Source organism: Tachypleus tridentatus, chromosome 13, assembly GCF_004210375.1.
Source record: "Tachypleus tridentatus isolate NWPU-2018 chromosome 13, ASM421037v1, whole genome shotgun sequence".
In the NCBI taxonomy this organism is placed as follows: Eukaryota; Metazoa; Arthropoda; class Merostomata; order Xiphosura; family Limulidae; genus Tachypleus; species Tachypleus tridentatus.
Window position 1 is genome coordinate 54,039,098 of NC_134837.1, and position 23,123 is coordinate 54,062,220.

The window sequence follows — 23,123 nt, forward strand, 5'->3', positions numbered from 1 at the left end:
ATTGAAAAATATAAAAACGCTGCACTAATTGAAAGGATTCCAAGGTACAAGCTATAAGGTGGCATATAAAACGTACTCTAGGTTTTGGAGGTGACTCTGGAAGTAGGACCCACATTGCGATGGAAATACACCGTCTATCAGTCACCTTACATTCGCCAGGTTCAATAAAAGCTAAAGTAAAGGATAATATTAGAAATAATAGAATAGAAATAGAAATTAGGAGCGCGAGATGTGGGTGCTCGAGCCCAATACTATGCCACCCTTCACTGCATGCAGACAGTTGTGAGAAGGTAAAAAGAGAAGAAAAATTAACTAATTGAAAAATAAAGTAATGCCATTTTTAATTTTCTATTATTTTTTCTTCTTCTTTACTTTGAAGAGCAGACACTTTCCCACAACTGTTTGCAGGCAGTGACTGGTGACAGTTGTGGGCTCGAGCACCCACAACTCGTTCTCCTAATTTCTATTTCTTTGCTTATTTTATTCTTCTTCATGTGAGACTGGCGAATGGCGGTTGAGACTGATAGACGGTGTATCCCCACCGAAACGTGGGTCCTTCTTCCGCAATCATCTCCAAAACATAGGGTACAGTTTATATTACACATTATAGCTTGTGCCCTGGGATTCTTTCAATTAATGCAACGTTTCTCATTTTTTAATTTATTTTTGTTTTAGCTTATATTAATTTGTTATAATAAAAAAACATAGAGAAAGACACACACCCACAGAGACATTTAGTTCTTCGGCAATTAGTTCCAAATGCAGATGAAAAAGTGATAACGATTTGAAATAAAATGGTGTGATTTAGCTTCTACAAATACTCAAAACGTGACTTAAATGCTTTCGTTATTGTTTTAATATATGTATTTCAAGTTTATACTTCAAACTCACCGAAACAAATAGTTCTTAAAACGATCTTAGAACTACTAACATAAAATGGCACCAAGGGACCTTTTGGTTCATCTGGACTGTCCCATCCACTAAATTAAACCAAGTCTTTAAACATTCAAGCAAAAAACTCAAAGCCAGTCCTCATCATTTTAGATATTTATCTAGCTTTCGCTTTAAAGTAACTGCATCCACCACATCAGAAGGTAAACCGTTTCAAAGACCATAAATACTACTAGAAAAATAAAGCTATCTTTACTGTAGATGGCTCCTCCACTGACAAATTTATATTTGTGTCCCCTTATCTCACCACTCTCGCCATTAAATATGACGAAATATAATGTGTGGACACTATCAATTCCCTTAACAATCTTAAACACCTCAGTCACGGGAATGCAAGTTTAGATAACTTATCTTCGTATAATAACTTTTCTATCCCAAGTATCAGTCTAGCAGTCCTCCTCTGAACCATTTCCAACAATTCAATATTCCTACTGGGGTAAAAAGCCCAAGACTGAAAACATTATTCCAAATGTGATCTAACTAATGGCCTATATAATAATAATACAAACGCAATAGTCATGAATTCAACACAAAACGTCAAAGTATTTTCCTTCCGTAACACTATTGAGGTAATTCCCATCAAAATTATTTATATTTCAAATTGTGATATTCAACCTGCATTACCTTACATTTATTGTAATTAAAAGCCATCTGCCAATTCTCAACTCTCCAAATAATGCAAATCCATTTTTAAGGTAATAACATCTTCCTCACAGCCCGGCAACACCCAAATCTATAAGCAGTGATCACTTGCACCCAAATGTTTCCCCAACTACTACCTTATACCTTTCTTTATTAGAAGTTAATAAATGGTGGTCTGTAACAACTACCAACTAAAAACATTCTCCCTTTATAACCACTAATAAAAACTCAAATACCTTTAACCAACTTCATTGCTATTAGCCTTGATATCTTCAACTTCAACCGCTTTATATACATATCCAGCATATATTCAAGTAAAATGCGATTAAAAAGTAGTATTGAGATTGCACTAAAAATCTGTAGAATAACTCAGGAAACACTTGCCTAACTTCTTTTTACCATGGAGAAGTGAGCTGCTGTTTTGAGTTTGTCGTAAGAAGCCTAAAAAACACATCTAAAACATTTTAAGCGAACAAAAAAGTAACAATTATACAAAACTTAGTAGAAGTAATACATGGATTTATCTTTTAATTTGCATATATAACTTACATTAAGTAATGATGCGCTAACTTGTAAAAATATTTTATTTGGGTTGTTTGTCCTACCATTGTTTTATTTATTTTAAGAGCTTTGTAGACTAAGCTTTTGATCGTAGTATAAGCTGTGTGCTTCCAGTTTTCCTTGCACGTGACCTTTAAAAGACAAACTATGCGACATAATCAGTACAATGTGTACAGTTCCGTAGGTTCTTTTGTAATTCCATTACACGTGCTCTTGTTTAATATTCATGCATTTCCGAAGGGAAGTTTCATTTGTTAATTTCTTTACGTAATACCTTTAAGCTGTACAAATGGTTAACGTTTGAATGCAATTTCAACAAAATCAATATAACTACTTTACAGTTGCATTTAGTCTAGATAACGAGACCTGCACACTAAACACACAGCTATGCAAGACAGAAAGGGAGGCAGACAGACACACATGGATATGACTGTTGTCTGCAGAACTGAAGCTTTACGACCTCTAAATTCTTGCTCTAGTAGAAAGAAGGAAGACAGCTACAGCAAAGTTTTTGTTACAGCGCTTGCATCTTCTTACCTACAACATACGCGCATGTGCATCCAGCTTTCTATATAAATACAATTTCTACAGTAGTTAAACATAAGACAACCGTCTCGCCTAGTGTTTGGGATCTAACACGTACTTTTCTTAATATTAACAGTTATTTTCTTAATCAAAATGTCAACATTCGAGTTACAAAGCAATAATAGTTATTTAACATGGTTACTCCCAAAGCACGGTACTTTACGAATTACTTTTCAAACCGCCTTTCTACGATATGTTAATATAGACACAAAGCAAAGTTAGAGCTATGACTTAATTGAAACTATATACACTTTCATTGTTTGTAGGCACGTTATGATACGAAGAAAACTACTGCAATAATGTAAGAATACTACAAAAATGATGCATGCACAAAGTGCATGATAATATTAGGATACTAGGAAAACTATGTACACACAAACCACCTCCATAATGCTTTAATACTACAAAAACTATGTACATACACTACATCTCTATGAGAATGTTGTAGTTTATGAAAACTATACACACGCATTACCTCTGGGAGAATATTATTACAATACGCATATCACACACAAGTACACACAAATTACATGTGAAAATTTTAAGATACGAGTGGGATCCTACATAAACAACCGACCTATAGGTGCAACACTGAAGTTCGTTACAAAAAATGTCTGAGAAAGTATTGAGAAAAAGCGACATTATTGGAAAAATTAACACACAGTATTGCTCAAAATGTATAAACTGAGGTAAAGTAGTAACATGGTTATTTCCTCTCTAGTCTATCAACGAGACTGGCTTCATCTGATTGAATTTTTGGGCATAAATGACAACCTGCACAAACAGATCTAAACTCATTAGCCATCTTTATTTCACAGACGATATTACAAATTAAAACAAAATTAAAAACAACAACAATATATCTACATATATTATTTGTCAAAGCTATAATGCAAGTACTACTTAGCTTCTCTACCCTAAAAGGTTAAGACAATTTACATTCAAACGATCTTTGAAGAAAATTTATGACGCAATACAAGCAGGTAAATAAATATTAGCTTAAGAAGTATATAATGCAAGTTCATCTGTACATGAAAACTATGTTGACAACAAGCTGAAGGCTGCGAGGTTTGTGTGTACAAGTTACCTCTTCACAAAACATATCCTCTGAACGTCTGGCGTTGATCTCCCTTTATGAGAATTTTCTTGCATGTGTGTTTTTCTTATAGCAAAGCTACATCGGGCTATCTGCTCAGCCCACCGAGGGGAATCGAGCCCCTGATTTTAGCGTTGTAAATCCGGAGACATACCGCTGTACTTGCGGGGGGCGTGTATTACGCAGATGCAAGCGGAGTATTCGCACAGTGTGCACATCTAAATCTATTTTCTGAATAAAGATGGGTACATACGTGGGCCTTATAAATTTAGTAACTTCGCTGATATCCAATGCATAAATTCATAATCTAATAATAATAGCGTTCCGAGAATAGTTGCAAAAACACGAGTTTTTGAATATACGAATTACCATAATACCATAATAATATTTCTGAAAATACTACTATCAACATTATTAGAGATATCAATATATCGTGGAAACGCTTGTCAGAAAGCCTTATAAGGAACAAAACAACAAACGCAGTATTTAAACATACATTAAGCCTGATACTGTTGTATACTGATACATTATTGACTAGAATCATGCTTAGTCAGCTTAAAAAGGTGTTCACACCACAACGGTTAGTATAGTAGAAACTTGGCCCGGAAGTTCTTTATTATAACGAAAACTGCACGAGTAAATATCAGTCATTTTTTACAAGCAAGCTCAAAGCTTACATAAAAAAATCTTCAATGCTTGATTGTTCTGATCCCTCGTACATCACTATGAACCTTGCAACATTAATATCCCAAACATAAAATTATTGTGAAAGACTCTTCACTCAATTTACGTTAATACTTCATATATTAAAAATAAATAAATATCTTGTACAAAGTGAATTTTATTTTTCAAGATTTCTACAATCATGCATAAACAAAAGGGTGAAATGCATAATATTTATATTTGATGTGCAATTTTAAAACAAAATGTTTGCATTTCAATTTCGCATAAGCGATATAGAGGTGTATTTTGTGCAAAGGAAAACAGAAGTTTTATAGTGTGAAATTTTTTTGACAATTGATTAGTACAATGGGGAAGTCACGTGCAACGATATATTCACACACTACTACAGCAGAAATTTGTAGAAGGCAAACCCCGCGCCACGTGGAGAGAAAAACAATGGGTAGCTAAAGGCACACTAAGAATTATAAAATTGTGATCTTGCAGACTCACAAGATCCCGTATTTGGTGTATATTATACCCATATGAAAAGACATGAAAAGATCGGTATATCACGTATTGATGGCCAATTCTAATGATCACCAGTTAAATTAGCCTTACAAGTTTCTAAATGTTAAAACAATAGTTTATATAATTTCTAGGTATATGTAAATACTATAGTCAACATTTATGTTAGTATATTTTTAACAGGAAGTGTGTGATTTAGATAATTTAGACTACGCTTTTCTGTATAACAAGGTACTCTCGACCTCAGACTACAATGAAAGTGAGAATGGTTAAAGAATCAGAAAACAACAAACTTGTTTTGATGTCCACAGTATGTTAAACATTACAAACAGTTGTGAATATAATTTGTCCACCTAAATACACAAACATCACATAAAACAGAAGTCCTTATTATACTATAACATCAGCTTATCCAAAACTGAATGAGAAATTTCGCTAAAATTGCATCTGCACGTGAGAAACAGTTATAACAAAACGTTGTATAAACCTGTTGTGGTATATCGTTAGTTCTAGTGAGCCATGGACAAAGCTTGATCAGTTAGTATTACGTGTACTGGTCTCAACGTTTTGGAATGATACTTCTACCATTATTACACTGCAGCACGAGTTCTGTACACAAATATAAACATTCCAGGTTGTATAATCATAGCACAACCGACTCCCTCCCACCAAACATTGTCACGATTTTTCTTTTAAGTTTCATGTTAAAATAATAAGTACATTCACCTGGTTCAAATACATAAAATATCCTTGCTGGAGACACCTCGTATACAAAATACTTTTATCAAAAAATAAAAATAGGTTGGGTAACCAATGTCCAGATTTAACTGAAACATTCGTTGTCTGTATTCAGAATTTTGAGCCTCTAACAATCGTAAATCAACAAATTTTTAAATTGTTTAACTGAGTAGTGAAAGTATCAAACAGCTCGGGATAGCTCATTATAGGCGTTCGACTTCTCATCCGAGGGTCCCGGGTTCGCATCCCCGTCGCACCAAACATGCTAGCTTTTCCAGCCGTGGGGGCGTTATAAGTGACGGTTAATCTATTAATAGTTACCACTATTCGTTGGTAAAAGAGTAGTCCAAGAGTTGGCGGTGAGTGGTGATTAGTTGTCTTCCCTTTAGTCTTACACTACTAAATTAGAGATGGCTAGAGCAGATAGCACTCGTGTAGCTTTGCTTGAAATTCGAAACAAACAAACAATTTCGTCGTATCCTTTGCTGCTTTCTCTGAATTTGACAATGAGGTAAGTTGCATCAGATGACATGATGCCACAATCGCACGAGTGAATATAGCGTACGCCACAACATTTTTTGTTGTTGTTAAACGCAAAGTCAAAAAGGGCTAAATGTGCTCTACCCACTGTAGATATCAAAAACCGATTTTTCGACATTATAACCTCACACATTTACGACTGGTACGCCAAAACAGAGATAAATGCAAATGATACATGTTTTGCTGCTCACACCAACAATTTTTCAGTGAATCATCTGTTGCACAGCAGTGTTATATTCCAGCTGTTTGTTTTACCACAGTATCGATTATGTCTGCCAGAAAATGTATCACTCCGTCAGTTATGACTAGAACCAATTTTGTAATATTTTCATCATCACCAAGAACTTGTCAGCCTGTGTAAAACAATTGTTGTATCCGCGATTACGCTGGCACCGTTTACAGCCAACGTTGCAATTTCAATTTATTTAGTTTTCATCTAAAGTAAATTAAAGATGAACATAAATTACAGTTGCTTAGAATTTTACGGCAAATTTCTGGCCAACAACAGGTTGTTCAAAACATTCACTTGTAATAATGTAAGTAAAAATATCCTTCTCACTTTATGTTACAAGGTAAGAAGTCTATGAATTTACAACGCTAAAATCCGAGATTCGATTCCCGGAGGTGGACACAGCAAATAGCCCACTATGGCTTTGCTCTTAAACAAACAAGTTACTTGATTATATTTATTATATGTATAATTAATCGTTTATAATTTCCTCAAAGGGTCTAATTTCCTCCCAGTTTTATGACATGAAAACTTGGCTAGCCTAGTAAAAGATCATACAGCATCACTTGCATTCCGTTTTCGTAAAATAACATTTCAAACGCAAACTACTTCGATTTTTTTAATTAAGTAAAATTGCTTGCACTTTGATATACATCGTGTTAATTAGCATAATTACTTTCAGCCAAGACCTTATGCTGGACAACCGAACAAAATTACAGTTTAAATTTTCACACTTTAGACATTGAATCTAGTTTAGTTAAAGCTGAATGTAAATAACATCTGTTGATTTTTCTTCCTTTTGACACTAAACAAACATTTCACAAACAAGTTCCACGCCCCTACTATGAGTTAACTGAAGATAGGTTTTTGTCTATTTTTTAAGTTAATGTTTGTTATCGAATATTTGGGTGTAAGTACACGCTGAAAGTATAGTTGTAGTTATTACAGTCTGACATTGGTATGACGCTATCAAAAACGACTTTTTCTCATGTCTTAAGTCTATTAACACTTTTTTTGTTTTACTATTATGATGTTTCGGCTCGGAGGGGAGATGGAACTGAATGACCGCTCCTGGACACAAGATGGTATTGGTCTGTACCATTAAGTGTCAAACACGTTTTTCATGTCATTCAGGCCGTATAAACGTTAAATGTCACTCTCTTTCAAGTTAATAAATTAATTATTTACGGGTTATAAGGATAAACTGATTACTTCTCAGCTTCTAGTCACATTTAGCTGTTCTTCTAAAATGCAAACTCTAAACTGCAGATTAACATCGCTAACCAAATCACTATTATGCACTTCGATACATATGCACATATTCATGAAGTACTTTTTCAGAAACTGGATTTACGAATGCGAAGAACAAAATGTTTAAATTGTTTAACTTTGTATGTTGTCACTCACAAGCCTGATGAGCTCTGGTGATGGCAATACGCTTCGTTGGCACTTGCGTGAAATGAGCAAGACGTAGTTGAGATCAGTAGTGTACAAATTACTATAGCAACCATAGTTATTGTACTATTAGCTATGATGAAGCCGTAATGGTGAAATATTGTCTTAAATAGTAATAAAAAACACACCAAAAAACTCGTGATTCATAACAGTATCACAAATAGCGAGTTATTATTTTTCCCACTTATTACTGGGCTTATGGCCTCACTAAACTTTAATCCTGCCTTTCGTATGTATTAGACCTAACTAGAGTTAGGCCTGAATAATCTGTTATTTACAGCTAGAAGTTTTGCAAATGTGTAATCCTGCCATAGCAAATTTAAAACACAGAATTGTTGTACGTCACTTTCTTGAGTTCAAGGAAACTTTTAAAGTAAATTAAAACCTGAAACTAGAATTTTGAAAAGTTGTTAACTTATGTAATATAAACAGTTAATGTTTTGCAATCTCCAAGACTAAGTCTAGATAGACTACGTACTTGCTACTTAAAAGAATCAAAACATAAATTTAAAAAATGGAAAGCGCCGTTTCATGATCTGCCCTGACCTCGTGTATCGAGTTTCAGAGGAAAAAAAAAAGTTCTGCATTTACCATATTAGTTTTTCACCAAAGTCAACAGATGGTGAATTTAATTGGAAACAGAGAATATAAATTAACTGTATACTTGTCGTGTAATAAATAGTTCCAGACCCTCCGTTACAGTACAACACATGAAAAATAATTTCGTTGTGGTTGTACGTCAACTTTAAGATGTGTAATGTTAACTAAAACGAGTGTTTTATTACTAATTTAAATTTAACCTGGAAAGCCGGAACTACATTAGCCACATTAGTTGTTTTACATAAGCGTGAGACTTATTCATCACACGTGACATAAAATTCGAACGAAATATTTATCAGATGGATGTATTTCTTTGTAAGCTTCTGAACATCACACATGAAATGTTCGCATTTTTAACAAAAATAGATACATACATTACTCGCTTTACGTTCTACATAGTCATCAGTTTCAATACGAGTAATTAAACAACACACGTCCAAAGAACGGTTATGATTGTGAACTTTATTTTTCACTTCGTTATTTTATTACAAAACACGATACATGTGTTAAGTTTTCCGAACTACCAAATTACAAATTCTTACTCAGAATTTTTCATACGGTAAACTACACAATGTTAACTACAATAATTAAAATTGGAGCGACAGGCAATAGTTTACTTTCGCAACCGGCAACAAATTAGAAAATTAATTAAAAATCAGTGAACAATTCTGTTACTCAAGAAAAATCTGCTACTATAATATTACTATAAGGCTGTGAGAGCCCCTTTCTCTATTTATTCATTCACTAGTTTCGTCCAACACGCAATAAGCGATTTACGATAAAAAATAATTGTGCGGTATCAAACATTTTTTCTTACGTTGTCTACCATTTCTACACAAAACAACACAATGGTTATTTGCAATTATCTATCGCTAATTTTGTATTGATAAACTAAAAGGAAGAACACCTGTTACAAACTCCACGACTACTCTCTGAATAGTGGGGTTTTACTGTATTTTACATCACGCTCACATAATCGTGGGAGTACATTATGGAGGCAAGAGAACACGAACCTTAAATCCCCGATTCCAAATCATTTGCATCACGACATATATATATATATATATATATGTTAGAGTGCATTTCGATGCATGCAAGTTTTTTTCAATGAATGTATTATATGTTAAAAGAGTCGAGAGTTAAGTGTTAAATTTTGTGTGCACGTCAAAAATACTTGAAAAGTTGCCCAAAGACGAACAAAAACAAATGAATTAACAAAGTGGTAAAATATAAAAATACAGGGAAATTGTTAAAATGGCAACAACTGAAACTCGTAGTCAACATTTCAGCCAAATGGCTTCAACAGAGACCTGTTACTAATCGATGATCACTTTTGCAATTATATATTTGTAAATAATCTCCATTACGTTTGTTAAGCATAATAATGAGACCATTTTTGAAGGAATACATATCTCAAATAATACACGAATGGCTTAGTGTACACTGAGTTACAAACAATAAGAGACCTCACTCAAAAACAAGACGTTATAAAAAATATTTCTTATTTTACCTTGTTAGCCTTTTTGGAAAAGCATTATAAACAAAATGTGTGTCTGTGTGTGTACACATATCTGTAAATATATATTTAAATAATCACTCGTATTTTACTACTAACTGGCAAGTTTTTCTTACTAAAATTGGACGCCACACTGCAACTGTAAAAATATTATTTCTATCAAAACAATTATCAAGCAGTTTTTTTTTTCATGCATTTTGAGAGCTGTGTTTCGAACTGGAGAGCGTGACTCTCAGCTTGCATTGCTTTAAGCCTCTCCTGATTGATCTCACATGCAAGTACTCACAGTTCTTGTTTTATAGAATAAATTAACCCGAACCGCTGACGTTGCTGGAAGTGACGATAACAGAAAAAAGGAACACCACATGAAAGTTCACAAATGTGCATTTAACACATTTGTTTTTTAGCAAGCAGTTTAACACTGCGAAGAAAGATGGTGTTTGTTCTCATTACCTTCAGGGCTAACACAGAGCCTCCAAGTTCTGTGCAAGTACACCTACAAACGAAAAGTTTTTATGCACTAATCAAATAGAAATGTAGATATAAGATAAACGTATAAATTCAAATTCAATGTTTGTTTTAGTAATTGAAATTTCGATTAATCGCCAAGCATTACCGAGACCACATAAATGTTGTTTGGCGGGAGAAAATGAGCGATGTGTAACACTTTTTCCTACGACCAATTCCAACGAAATTTTCTCTGTATTTTGACGATCAACTGTTACTCTTATAATGCACCCAGACCTAAAAGTGCGAAGCGTAATCTGCGGAACTGCAGAAGAACAATGAACTGACACTTGATGCAGAGAAAATTAAAACGTACACAGAGCATACCAGCCCAATATTACTGTCGAAATACTTGTAACCAAATGAATAGGATATTAATAACAACAGTTTGTATGCATCTGTAAAAGGCCGTTAAAACAGTCGGTAACAAAATATGCACATATATATATTTTCTTTTAAATCGTTAAATATTCGTTGAAGAGCCTCGTTAAGGAGGCAAATATTGTACAATGGACGATGTTAGATAATGTTCCTTTTTCTTCTACATTTATCACTAAATGTTTGAATATCTTATTACATACTAATTGCATAACCTGATTTGTGAAAGGTAATAATTGCCTCATTTAACTGATTACATACTCATGTCTTTAAATTCAAAGCCAGATGATTAATTAGAAAACGGAAATATATCATCTTTCAGACGCTTTTCACTCACCATGCCCTTCTCTGGTAAAAATTATAAAAACAATAGCCCATGTACACTGTCAGACGGTTTCCAGTTGCCATACCCAAAATTATGATAATCGAATTAGCCAACCTTGGATAATTGGACGGTAACACAACACACACACTAATGTACCCTCCTATCCATCCATAAAAACAGTATTACACACAAATGCTTAGTTTCGAGAATTTCCTAGCAGAGATACGTAACAAAAATCACTTTGAACTTGAAGTCGGTAAACTGAAACATTTGTAGTAGACAAAAAAGTTGTAGACTTTTTTCAATGTTTTATCTTAGATGTTAACTAGAAAGCGCATGACATTAAGATTGAAAGGTTTAAATAGGATACACAATAACTAGAACTCTCTAAATGATGTCACAAAAATCTAAACTTTTATGAGTCAACAACATATATAAATGGGTATGAATGGGACACTAAAACACCGAGTTAGTTGTTTACAATCGGTAGAAAGCACGTCATTCAGTTTAGTTTACTAAAGTATTTAGCTGTGGATGAACGTTAGTTTTCACTTATATTAAGTTAGATTATCAATTAGCCAGCAACGAACTGTTCAAGTGATTTTCATTTCCAATTAGTCCTAGTGCCATTGACAAAATATTTGTTTGAACGCCATTTGTAAACGTAGGCTTGTACGTTACAACAATGAACAAATGATATATCTCAGGACGACTGGTATAGCTATCGATACTTTTACTAATAAAGCAGAGAACTCTGCTTTGTTAGTAAATGTGTTAATATCCATACCAGTTGTCCCGAGATACATTTTTACTTCAAGTGGGTTTCTCGTCGTCACAAATGAACAAACGAAGGTATCTTGTGTAAACATTAAATCAAACCAAAACTCATTCATTATTATTATTTGGGCTGAATTTTATATTATTTCCATCAAATAATTCAACAGACCCCGACCAACAATACAATAACGTTAACACACTAGTGTCAGAAGCGAGATTATTTCGGTGAAAACAAAATACAATTTGCCTCAATTTCAACAGTGGCATTGACAAAAAGTTCAAAAGAAAGATTAAAACATTACCGAAGATGATGAAATTATTAAAAGGAGGACAAAGTGACAGAGTTAAAAAGAACAAGAAAAAGGGAAATATAAAATCAGAAGACCATGAAAGGAAATTCAATGAAAACCAAGACGTTAAGAGACAGGAATTTAAAAGAGCAGTTAAAAAATAAAGGTGCAGCTCAAACATTAAAATCATGGTGAAGGCAACAACAATTTTAAAGAATGCAGAAGAACATAAAAAATTAACTAAGGTTGAAGCGACAAGATTAAAGAATACTAACAAGATATCAACGAGATAATGAACAAATACCTAGAAAACGAATTGTTGTAAATGCAAAGATTAAACCAGCTACACCTCTTTCTGTACTAGTTCAAGAATACTCGTTTAAAACACCATCCACTAAAAATATGGTTGTTTGGTTGTTTAGCGTTTATTGAGGCAAAGCAAATGGGATATCTGCGCCAAAGAACCGGTAAAATAGTAAAATCATTAAAATATGTATAAAGGAATCATGCTGAAACGAAACAGTCAAATTTTCAAATTAAAACCTTAGTGTTAAAAAAACAAACAATGACCCAAAAATTTAAAACACAACTGAGGTGAACAGTGTCACTATCGCCAATGACACTTTCCAACATTGAGGATGAACCCATGATAAAAATGTTTAAAATGGTGCCGTCGCTCTAGATCGTAACGACGTCATGACAGTAAAATTAGACTGTGATCTGAGTGTCACACAGACCACACATTGGGACATCAGCATCAAATAAAAGAAAGCAATGAGTTAAAAAAACAACTGTATCCAATGAGTAGCCTAGCCAGAAAAAAAACTTCCTCCTTCCGATCTTTATGGAAGAAAGATGGCCAAAGAGCAACAGAAAGTTTGATCTGATAAAGCTTGTTATCACGTTGCTCACCTCAATTTGAGTGCTAACTGGCATGGAGCCGAGCCTTAAATTCGGGATCGTAGTCTATGTATGGGACAGGCACGGCAGTGATAGTACCAGAGCAGACAGACATAGTTGTGATGTTAGTGAGCTCGTTCCTACGAATACCGACGGGACCTGGTATCCAGAAGAACAGGACAGAAGTAGATGATAGAGAGAAATAGGCCAGTCAGATTTGAATATCGACGAGAACAGGGCGAAAACTAACGTGAAGCAATTCCCGGGCCAATAGAGAGTTAAGGGAGTCAGTATAAATAGTACAGTTCGTGCCCTGGATCACATAGAAGCTTCGCAGTACAAGATAAATGGCATAGAATTCGGCAGTAAACACAGAAACTGTGGAGAGGATTCTGTGTCAAACAACCAAATCACAATACACCATGGCAAGGTACACTGAGTAACTTGATTTCGAAAAAACCATCCGTATAAATGGATATAGAAGGATAATTTGAAAGATGTTCAGCAAATAGAAAGCAATACTTTCAATTGGAAGAATCTTTGAAATAATTCAAATATATGTCACATTTGAGGATGGTAATCAGCCATGGTGGGATAGGCTGATCAGTGAATGCAGCTATGTTATCAAAGGTCTGATCCAATTCATCCAATTGCACCTGGATACGAAGACCAAAAGAAACAATGACAGACCATCTATTCTGAAAAAAACGCAACGCCCACTGAGAAAGATAAACAACTCTAGCTGGGATGTTGTGGTAAGAATCGAAATTTTGAAGCGTACAGTAAAGACAGTTGCAAACAGCAAAGGTACAGAGGAGGTTCATGAGACTCAGTGTACAAACTCTGGGCTGAAGTAGTGTGTAGGCCCCTGTGCACAGCCAAAGCCCCTGCTGGTGAACAGGGTCCAACATTTTCAAGACCAATGCCCTTTTAGAGCCATAGACCAGAGACACACAGTCTAGTCAGGACTGAATAAGAACACGATATATCTGTAGCATAGAACATCAATCCACTACCCAAGTGGTGTAAGAGAGGACATGGAGGGATGTTCAGTGCTCTTGTACATTTGACCCGTAGCTGCTTAATATGTGGTATAAAGGTAAGATTACATTCAAAGATAAGCCACAAGAAATTTGCCTCAGGGGCCACTGGAAACACGACTTCACCAATATGTAGTTCAGGATCAAACTGAATACCCCATTGGTGGCAAAAGTGCATGCAAACAGTTAAGAAAAGAGAAGTTTAAACCGTTTGCTGTGGTCCACTTCAGTAAATGATTGACGGCAGTCTGTAGCTGTCACTCAGTATACTTCATGTTCGATGACTAACATGAGATGTGAAAGTTATCGACATAGGGCCCGTTTGCAACAGTAAGAGGGAATTGTCCATTGATGGCACTAATCTTTATAATGAAAAGTTAAACACTTGAGACACAGCCCTGAAGAACTCCAAGTTCCTGTGGAAAAGAACAGGAAAACGCCAAACCCACAAAAACTGGGAATTGCTGGTTCATTAAAAAAATATTTAATAAAAACGGGTAAATGGCAACACAATCCATACGAGTGGAGGTCTTGCAAGATGCCATACCTCCACGTTGTACCGTAAGCTTTCTTAATATCAAAATCTACAAAAACACGATGTTGTCACTTGCAAAAGACTTCCCTGATTGACATTTTGAGTCAGGTGGTCTGTGGTGGATGGGTATCATCGGAACCCACACTGAGTGGATATTGTTTGATTCAAGGAACCAAATAATACGAGCATTAACCATCCTTGAAGATCTTACAGAGACTGCTTGTCAAAGCAATTGGACAGTAGTTCAAAGGAATCTTGAGATCCTTCCCAGGCTTAGGAAGAGGGAGTACAATAGCATAGAGCCAATCAGGAAAAATATTCTCCTGCCAGATCCAGTTAAATATAATCAGAAGATGGCAAGGCAGGAGAGAGATAGCACAGCATCCCATAATAAATATCATCAGATCCAACTAATATACTGCCAGACCAATGACGAGCAAGTCTGTGTTCTACAAGCATGAAAAGGCGATTATAGTTGTAGAGACGATCAGCCCAAACGGAAAGAGGCGATTTCTCTGCCCATGTCTTGATGGCTAAGAAGGTGGGGATGAAGCAGAAGTAATATATACACGGAAACGAGCTTTTGCTGAGAGTACTGGTGATGCTTTCACCAGTGTTCACAAACCTTTTGAATCCTGTCCCATATGACTTTGGAACTGGTGGTGGAAGGGATGCTAAAGGTGTATTTAATCCAAGATTCCTTCTGGCTTTGACATCTGACTTGCCAAGCATTTGCACGAGCCCGCTGAAATGCATTGTGGTTTAAAAGTGTGTGATACTGACGAAAGGTATCCCAAGCCCATTTTTGAGCTTTCCTTGCCATGTGGCAGGCAGGATTCCACCAAAGACAAGAATACTGTGGGAAAAGTGTCGAGGGTTTAGGAATACTCTGAGCAGCTGCCTGGACAATACATTCGTTTATTAAAGGTCAGCAGACAATAGCAGGATCAAGTTCTGAAAGAACAGTGAAAGAGGACCAGTTGGCCTGGTCCAGCTTCTATCAAGGCGAGCAGCTCAGGTGGCATTGACAACAGCCAGTCTCTCTCAAAATAACAAGAAAATGATCACTGCCCCATGGATTAATGTCAAACCTCTAAGAAAAGTATGAGAAAAGTGAACGGGAGCAGACAAAGATCAATAGCAGTAAAAGACTGACTAGGTGCATCAAAATAAGTATAAGAACCAGTACTGAAGAGAGACGAGGTTATGATCTAAGAGCGCATGCTCCATGGAACAACCACTCCCATCAATATCAGTACTACCCAAGAGGAGTGTATGTACATTAAAATCCCCCAGCATTAAAAAGGAAAATGGTAACTGCTCAATGAGGGCACCAAGATCTGACTGATCATAGGTTTCTTCAGGAGCCAGGTAGAGAAAACAGTGATGGTATGACCCAAGGAAGCAAAGATGGCTACAGCCTCCACAAAGGTGTTTCAAGTGGCAACGATAGGGTGGGCACTTGCTAATCAAGCTGCAGTGTCACTCCACCTTGCACTTGTCCATCATACAACCTGTAACTTCTGTACAAAGAAAACTGCTGAAGGGTGACTTTATTAACAGGCTTCAGAAACGTTTCCTGTAAGGAGACACACACGGGATGGCAAGAATCAATCAAGTCCTTAATGTCATCTATATCTGAAGGAAACCCCAACAGTTCCACTGGATCAGATTGGCCATTTTTTATTTACGTGGAGGAGAACGTGACATAAAGCCCTTCTGCTTTTGACCATGCTTTATTTCTTTATTGGACAAAGACCTGTCAACCTCCATGGATCTTGCCCTACGTCAAGTAAGCAGGTCTGTCTGTGGACAAAGATTCCAGTGACTGAGGGTGTGAACGAATGGTCATTTTACTTCTAGGGCTGTAGAAGAGGATGAACCCAAGTAAACACCCAAAACCAAAGCCAAAAAAAAGTGAAACTGGACAGCCACTGGAAGGAGTGGCAGGGACAGAGATGGAAGTAGATGTAGATTTGTCAACTCTTTAAATCATGGAGAACAAAAGGTTCTTCAGGTATTGTGTAAACGACTCTGCCAGAGACATGGAGACCTGTCTGTACTCCTACTGTGGCAGTAGAATGGAGTGCAGCAGAGTATGTCTGAGATGTAGTTGGGGAGAGTAATTTCAGAGACTTTGGGTTGGAGATATTTATAGTCTTCAAGCATTGAACTTCTTTATCCTCCACCCATTTAGGAAAAGAGATGAGTAAGAGAGGTGCAGACCATACAGTTAACACAGTGTAGTTCTAGTTTGCACTTGTATGAGAAATGGTCTTTGCCACCACAACGGGCACATGTTACAGAACAATGATATGATGTTTTTTGAGTGACTAAACCATTGACACTGGAAACATCCAAGAGTTGAGAATGTATGCCCACACCTTACAGTTCAGATAACCTGCTTTGATTGTAGCAGTAGAGTGATGAAAATATCAATATCAGAAAATTAGTGGGTACCATGAATCTGTCACTGCAAGTGGAGGTTCAGCATACAACAGAAATTCCTTGATTTGAGAAATTAGTGATGATCTTCGACTCAGGAATGTTCTTTAAATCCTTATCAACTGTTGCTCCTCTGGAAAATTCAAAGTTGTATGAGAAGTAACCTCAATGGGTATATCCCAAATGGCCTTCGGTATGTTGTGGTGAAGATGTTTCCACCAAAATGTCTTCACAGAGCAACTTCTTTACTGACTTAGGGCAGCCAGCAAGACCCTCTAATCCCTTTTGAATAAAAGAGGGTGACATCTGCCCTAAGGATTTCTCAGATAAGGAATGGATAATTAGAAATTGAGGTATATAATCTGACTGATTTAGACTGTACATGCATGGTCGTTTTCCTATAATTGTTTATTTTCAATTTTTTCCCAAATGTGGTATCCATAATAAAGATACTACATTTCAGTGCCCACTAATTCAACCCACCATGCAACCCTACAAGGGGACACACTACAATGCCACACAAGGACAATGGAGCAATGCCAGAGTTTTGTGAGCACTATATCCAAACACCAGTATTAGATGCAATATTCACAACACCTATTGAGAATATCCAACACTGGTATTTTGGTTGACACTAATCCAACTGGACCAGCCAACTGATTTTGGGGAGCCACCCCAAGGCTGCCTGTCTACAGGAATTAAAGGCCAAAGTGGCATGTTGGAGTTGGACTCCTAAACCACCAACATCCTCTCCTCACCTTCATGGGTCGCCACTCACAGTAAACATGTGAGCGAGTGTTTATATCCTAGAGGAGATAAACTGAAAGAAGAGAACCTTCTTTGGGAGGTCCCCTGACTAAGTACAAAAATCCACCTCAAGTGGAAAATATATGGAATTTGAGAACTTAACTGGTCTACACCAGACATTATGTGACCTTTCAGCTTCTGTAACAATTACCTAGCATTAGAAGCTACCTTACACAAAAGTTTCAGAAATATTCAAAGATGTTCAATGGGATAGAGAGGGAAAAAGAAACCTTGGCCAAACTTACAAAATATTCTGAAAGGCTTGCTCAGGTATTTTAATATTTCTCATGGGATTATGGATTAGTTGACATGTGATCAATAGAAGCCATAACAGATAAGAACATGAGAATAAGGTCAAAGCAACGTTTGTACTTATCTTTAAAGGAAGCATTGCAGTTGTCAATGGAGCTAGAATCCACTAAAGTTGCAGTTAAGGAAACAAAAGACAGACTATCTCCTAGGTACAGCATCAACAGATGGAACAGTACTGAAACAAGTGTTAATGATAATCTACAGGAACTTAAAATAATTAGTTAGACAACCAGTTATGGAGAACAGAGGAAAGGAACCACAAGACAAAATGTGTTTCAACTATAACTTGAAAAGATATATTGCCATAAACTGCATACAAAGGTTTGTAGAGAGTAAAAACTCATCAAGAGATGCTAGAAAGGGAGGTCTGTAACAGATATAGGAAACCTGACCATTACAGCACAAACCGTTAACATACTAAAGAGAAAATACCTCAAAGTTGAGTTTTGAAGCTCAACCCAATTAAATGAACTGACACTATCCTGACACTAAGAAAAAGAAATTTGCTAAATTTTGGTAGCAGAGCTCAGGAAAAGTATCAAACTTGCCACAAATGAACTAAGTTAATTATTTGAAGGAAACAGCCCACAAGTTTGCAAATTTATTAAAGTCTTATAATATCTTGATCAGCACTAATTCTGCAGTTACAGCAGTTCAACCCAATTTGGTAATGAAAGGGGTGGTTATACATCCACAGATGAAAAAAAGGAGTGATGTGAGAAGTGACTGGACAAAGTCCAGCACAAGAAAAGTTAAAAATTATCTTTACTCTAGAAAATTTCTCTATGCCTCACAATGTGTGGGTAATTGACATACAGGAAAAATGTATATTGGGAACATATTTCATATGGAAGCATAGTTGTGATGTTATGTTAGTTTCACAATCTATCAGTATATCCCTGTGCATTACATGATAATTACTATATCATAAGTTTAACTTCCTGTGACAAGACCAAGAGTAATTACTAGACTGTCATCAAGTAAAATAATCAAACCACACCTTAATAAAAATAAATTTAAGTCTAGTGACTGGGTTATAAAATTATTAAATAATTCAGAGTGTCCTGATGTATTAATGGCTCAAATAACTCCTGCGAACCTGAAGAATTAATATATCATTAAGGTGATAAGCACAAACAAAAATGATGAAAATAGTCAAATCTGGATATAACCCTGCAAAATACAATAGGTATGCAGGGTAATTCTGTGTCAAAGAACACCAGAAATAGTCACCTTTGAGAAAGGTCCTTACCACTTAACTTACAAAACTTTTATGAGCAGAGCTGTGAAGCTCTTACAGTTGTTCAATGTAAGAAATTACACAATTTGTTTATGGAATATTATGACCTAGGATGAAAAAATATCTAACAAGAATAATGCTGGAAATGTAGCCCTAATATATCAATTAGCCAGATGACTTCAACTTGCAAATCAGGTCAAGGCTTTCAAAAGGAACAGACTGATAGAGTAATAATCGATGATATCAAGAAAACCCACTTGTAGAGAAATATATATGTAAAAAATGGCTCGTTTCGACCTTCTTCGGTCATCGTCAGGTTCACAAAGGTGAACGTTGTTCGCTCCTCTACATAAAATATTTTCTCAACCCAAACGAGCTGTTTTTACATATATAAAAGACTGATAGAATCTACTAGTAGTTCTTAAGCATAACACACTGCACTTGTGAACAAGAAAGATCAATCCTCAAGGTTCTGGATACACTATCAGAAGGTGAAAGAAGTCACAAAAAGGAGACTACCCACTGCCAAAGTCTGGCTTCTTTGTGGTTTGGATGCCCCATTTGGATCAAAATGTTTTTCCTTCTGGAGGTTGAAGTAAATATTGGAAAGTGCAGCTAGAAAGATTTTTTGTTTGTAGTTAAACACAAAGCTACGCAATGGCCTATCTGTGCTGTGCCCTCTACCCAATGTTTAGCATTACAAGTCCATAAAAAATACTGTTGAGCCAGTGGAAGGTATAACTAGAAAAAAAGGCAGTCTTTATGCAGGAAATGGATTGTGGCAATTTGTTGTATAATCATTTGGATTACGTAATGCTCTGCTACATTTCAACAATTAATGGAATGTGCCCTTTCTGAACTACCCTGGAATGCTGTATGCATCTACATAAATTGCATAATCCAGAAATTTCTTTAGTTCCTAATTATAATACAAGATATGTATTACAATGATGTGGACATCCCTGCCCCAGTTCCTCTTGCACTGTACTATCTACTGAGGCTCTCTCCAGAGGGATTGCATGAATAAAAAGGAATTCTTTAAACTGACAACCCCCAATGATTAGGTACTGGTAAAGATCTACTGTGCTCCACTTGAAGACCAGGGAGAGAACACGTGTTGGAGAGATTATGGAATGGTGTTCATGCCTAACTGGACCTAACCACCACAAAGGTCTTTTACTGAAAGAATTGAAATAAGTTATCATTAAACATATTTTGAAATGCAGGTAGTCAGACACATACTTCCCTGAGGAGGTTTATGTCAGACTAATCTATTATTTTCTCCTTTATTAATTTCTTTAAATGGTTTTATTACTTCAAAGGTCACTCTTCAGGGTATAATAAGAATTTATAACAAAAACATACAAATGCCGTTTTTGAACTGAATACAGATTTTAAATAATTCAGAAATTGGGTAATTTTACGTACTTCCTCAGATCCATAAATCAAGAGATTAATGAATTACTGCTGAAAACAAGAAATAAATATACAGGGTGTTCAGAAAGTCACTGTGCACTTTTATATTTATTAACAGACATGTTTCAATATAAAATACAGGAGGTAAATATGAATGACAATTATAAACAATGTTGAAAGTGACCCCCATTGGCACCAATACAGGCTTGGATCCTTCTTATTTTGTTTCTAAACACCGCTATCAGTTGTTGGCTTGAAATAGACTGAATGAATGCTGTTACAAAACTGCACAGTGACTTTTGAACACCATGCAATATTATTGGAAAATCTCCCAATATTTCTGAAAAACCAACTGTAAAAGAAAGTAAAAAAAACTACCAAACATTTTAGTGACCTTTCAGATATATTGTTAATACTTTTATCTTATATTTCTAATCTTATTAGGGATGATTTTGAATTTATTGAAAAACTGCCAAAATTTAGAAGAATATAAGAGTTTTGCTTCTTTAGACATTGTAGTTCTGTATCCAAGTTTAAACATGACTGTGGAAAGTTTAAGATAAAGAATTAACTCATCCCAGGTTTAATACAGATTTTATCTTAAAAGGTTTAGATGTAGGCTTGATTTTTTTTTTTAACTTGTGAAGAACAAATCTTTCATCATATTTATGGTACAGCATAGGATATAAAAGTTCTTCCAATTTATGGTAATATCACTATGGCATTTTATCAAGTCACAAAATTCTGCTGAATTATTTTGAAAATGTTTAATTTATGTAAAAAATGCTTTGGAAAATATTTTTAAATAATTGTTTTGTAACATGAAAGATTCTCATGATATTAATGAGTTTGTTGGGATTTTAAATTCGATAAACAATAAAATTAATTTACCTTAGAAAGAAATAAAAAAACATTGTCTTATTTAGATGTGTTTCACCAGAAAATTAAACTAACTTACATTTACTACAAAAGACACAAACTCGTATCAATATGGAGATTAAGTAAATCACCCAAAACATAAAATTAAAAGTCCCTGCAACCCTTGCAAACAGATTATACTGTTTAGTTTCCACAGGAGATGAGAGTTAAAAGATTATTATGATTAAAAAAAAAATTTAGTTCAGTGTAAATATCTGAAAAAAATTGTATAAAGAAGTTTCAAACGTGCTAATAACTTTTTAACAAAAAACCATTTACAACAGAGAAATTAGTAAACCTAAAGAGAACATTATACTTTTTGTTGCAACTTATTGTCCAAACATAAATACTGGTATATCATTTTTAATACCCACTAAAAACAAATACTGGATAAAAAAATACTGAAAGATGTATTTAAAAGACAAAATTGTTTTATCAAAAGAATACCTAAAAATTTGTATATGTTATCAAATAAATCTTAAAGAGGTTTTTTCCTAAAGAAAACTTTCATTTGTGAAAGAAAGAACTGTGCTTTATCTAATTTATATTACATAGAACTACTGAAACAAATTTCGTATTAATAACTCATTTTATTGTAATTCTAATAATGCAGTATGTCTTGGAATGTGTAAGTTTTGGTGAATTTTATTCTGGTTAAATAAAAAATTTAAAAATATATCTACAAAAAAAAGTTCATGATAGAAAGCCCAATATATACTAGAAGACTGCATACCATATTATGGCAGACAGTAGATGGGAACAGTTATCTTGATAGAAGCAAGAGACACTTTGTATGGCATTCATAACCAAGACATACAGTACTGTATACTAGAAGTGGAGGAGATGCTGAGGACCAGAAAGTGGAGGTAGAACAACAGGGAAAGAGGAGAAAGAGAAGAGAATTAAAAAGCAAAACAGTGGATTAGAACTTATGCAAACCAGGAGTCAGCCATAAAGGCAACCAGGTACAAAGAAAAATAGTCATTAGCAGGATGAACAAAAGCTAACCCTCTAGAAAGAAGAGGATGGAGAGTGGATGTGAAGGAATGGATAGTGTTAGAAAGAACAAGAGTATACAAGGCAAAGAACATGAGAAGATGCATGAAAATGGGCAATGATTATCAACAGAATA

The 23,123-nt window shown here is 35.2% G+C and overlaps 1 protein-coding gene across 6 annotated transcripts in view; it reads right to left on the reverse strand.

The window, feature by feature from the left end:
• Positions 1-23,123, reverse strand: part of LOC143236052 (G protein-coupled receptor kinase 2-like) — an 81,601-nt gene that overhangs the window by 49,530 nt on the left and 8,948 nt on the right. For 3 of the 6 annotated variants that reach the window (XM_076474304.1, XM_076474303.1, XM_076474302.1), the window contains exon 1: positions 20,604-20,877. The exons of the other annotated variants lie outside the window; for them this stretch is intronic. In XM_076474304.1, the coding sequence (XP_076330419.1) occupies positions 20,604-20,862 (259 nt within the window). In that variant the 5' untranslated portion in view covers positions 20,863-20,877. Of the gene's footprint in view, positions 1-20,603; positions 20,878-23,123 lie in introns of those variants that run through there. 6 annotated transcript variants of the gene reach the window in all.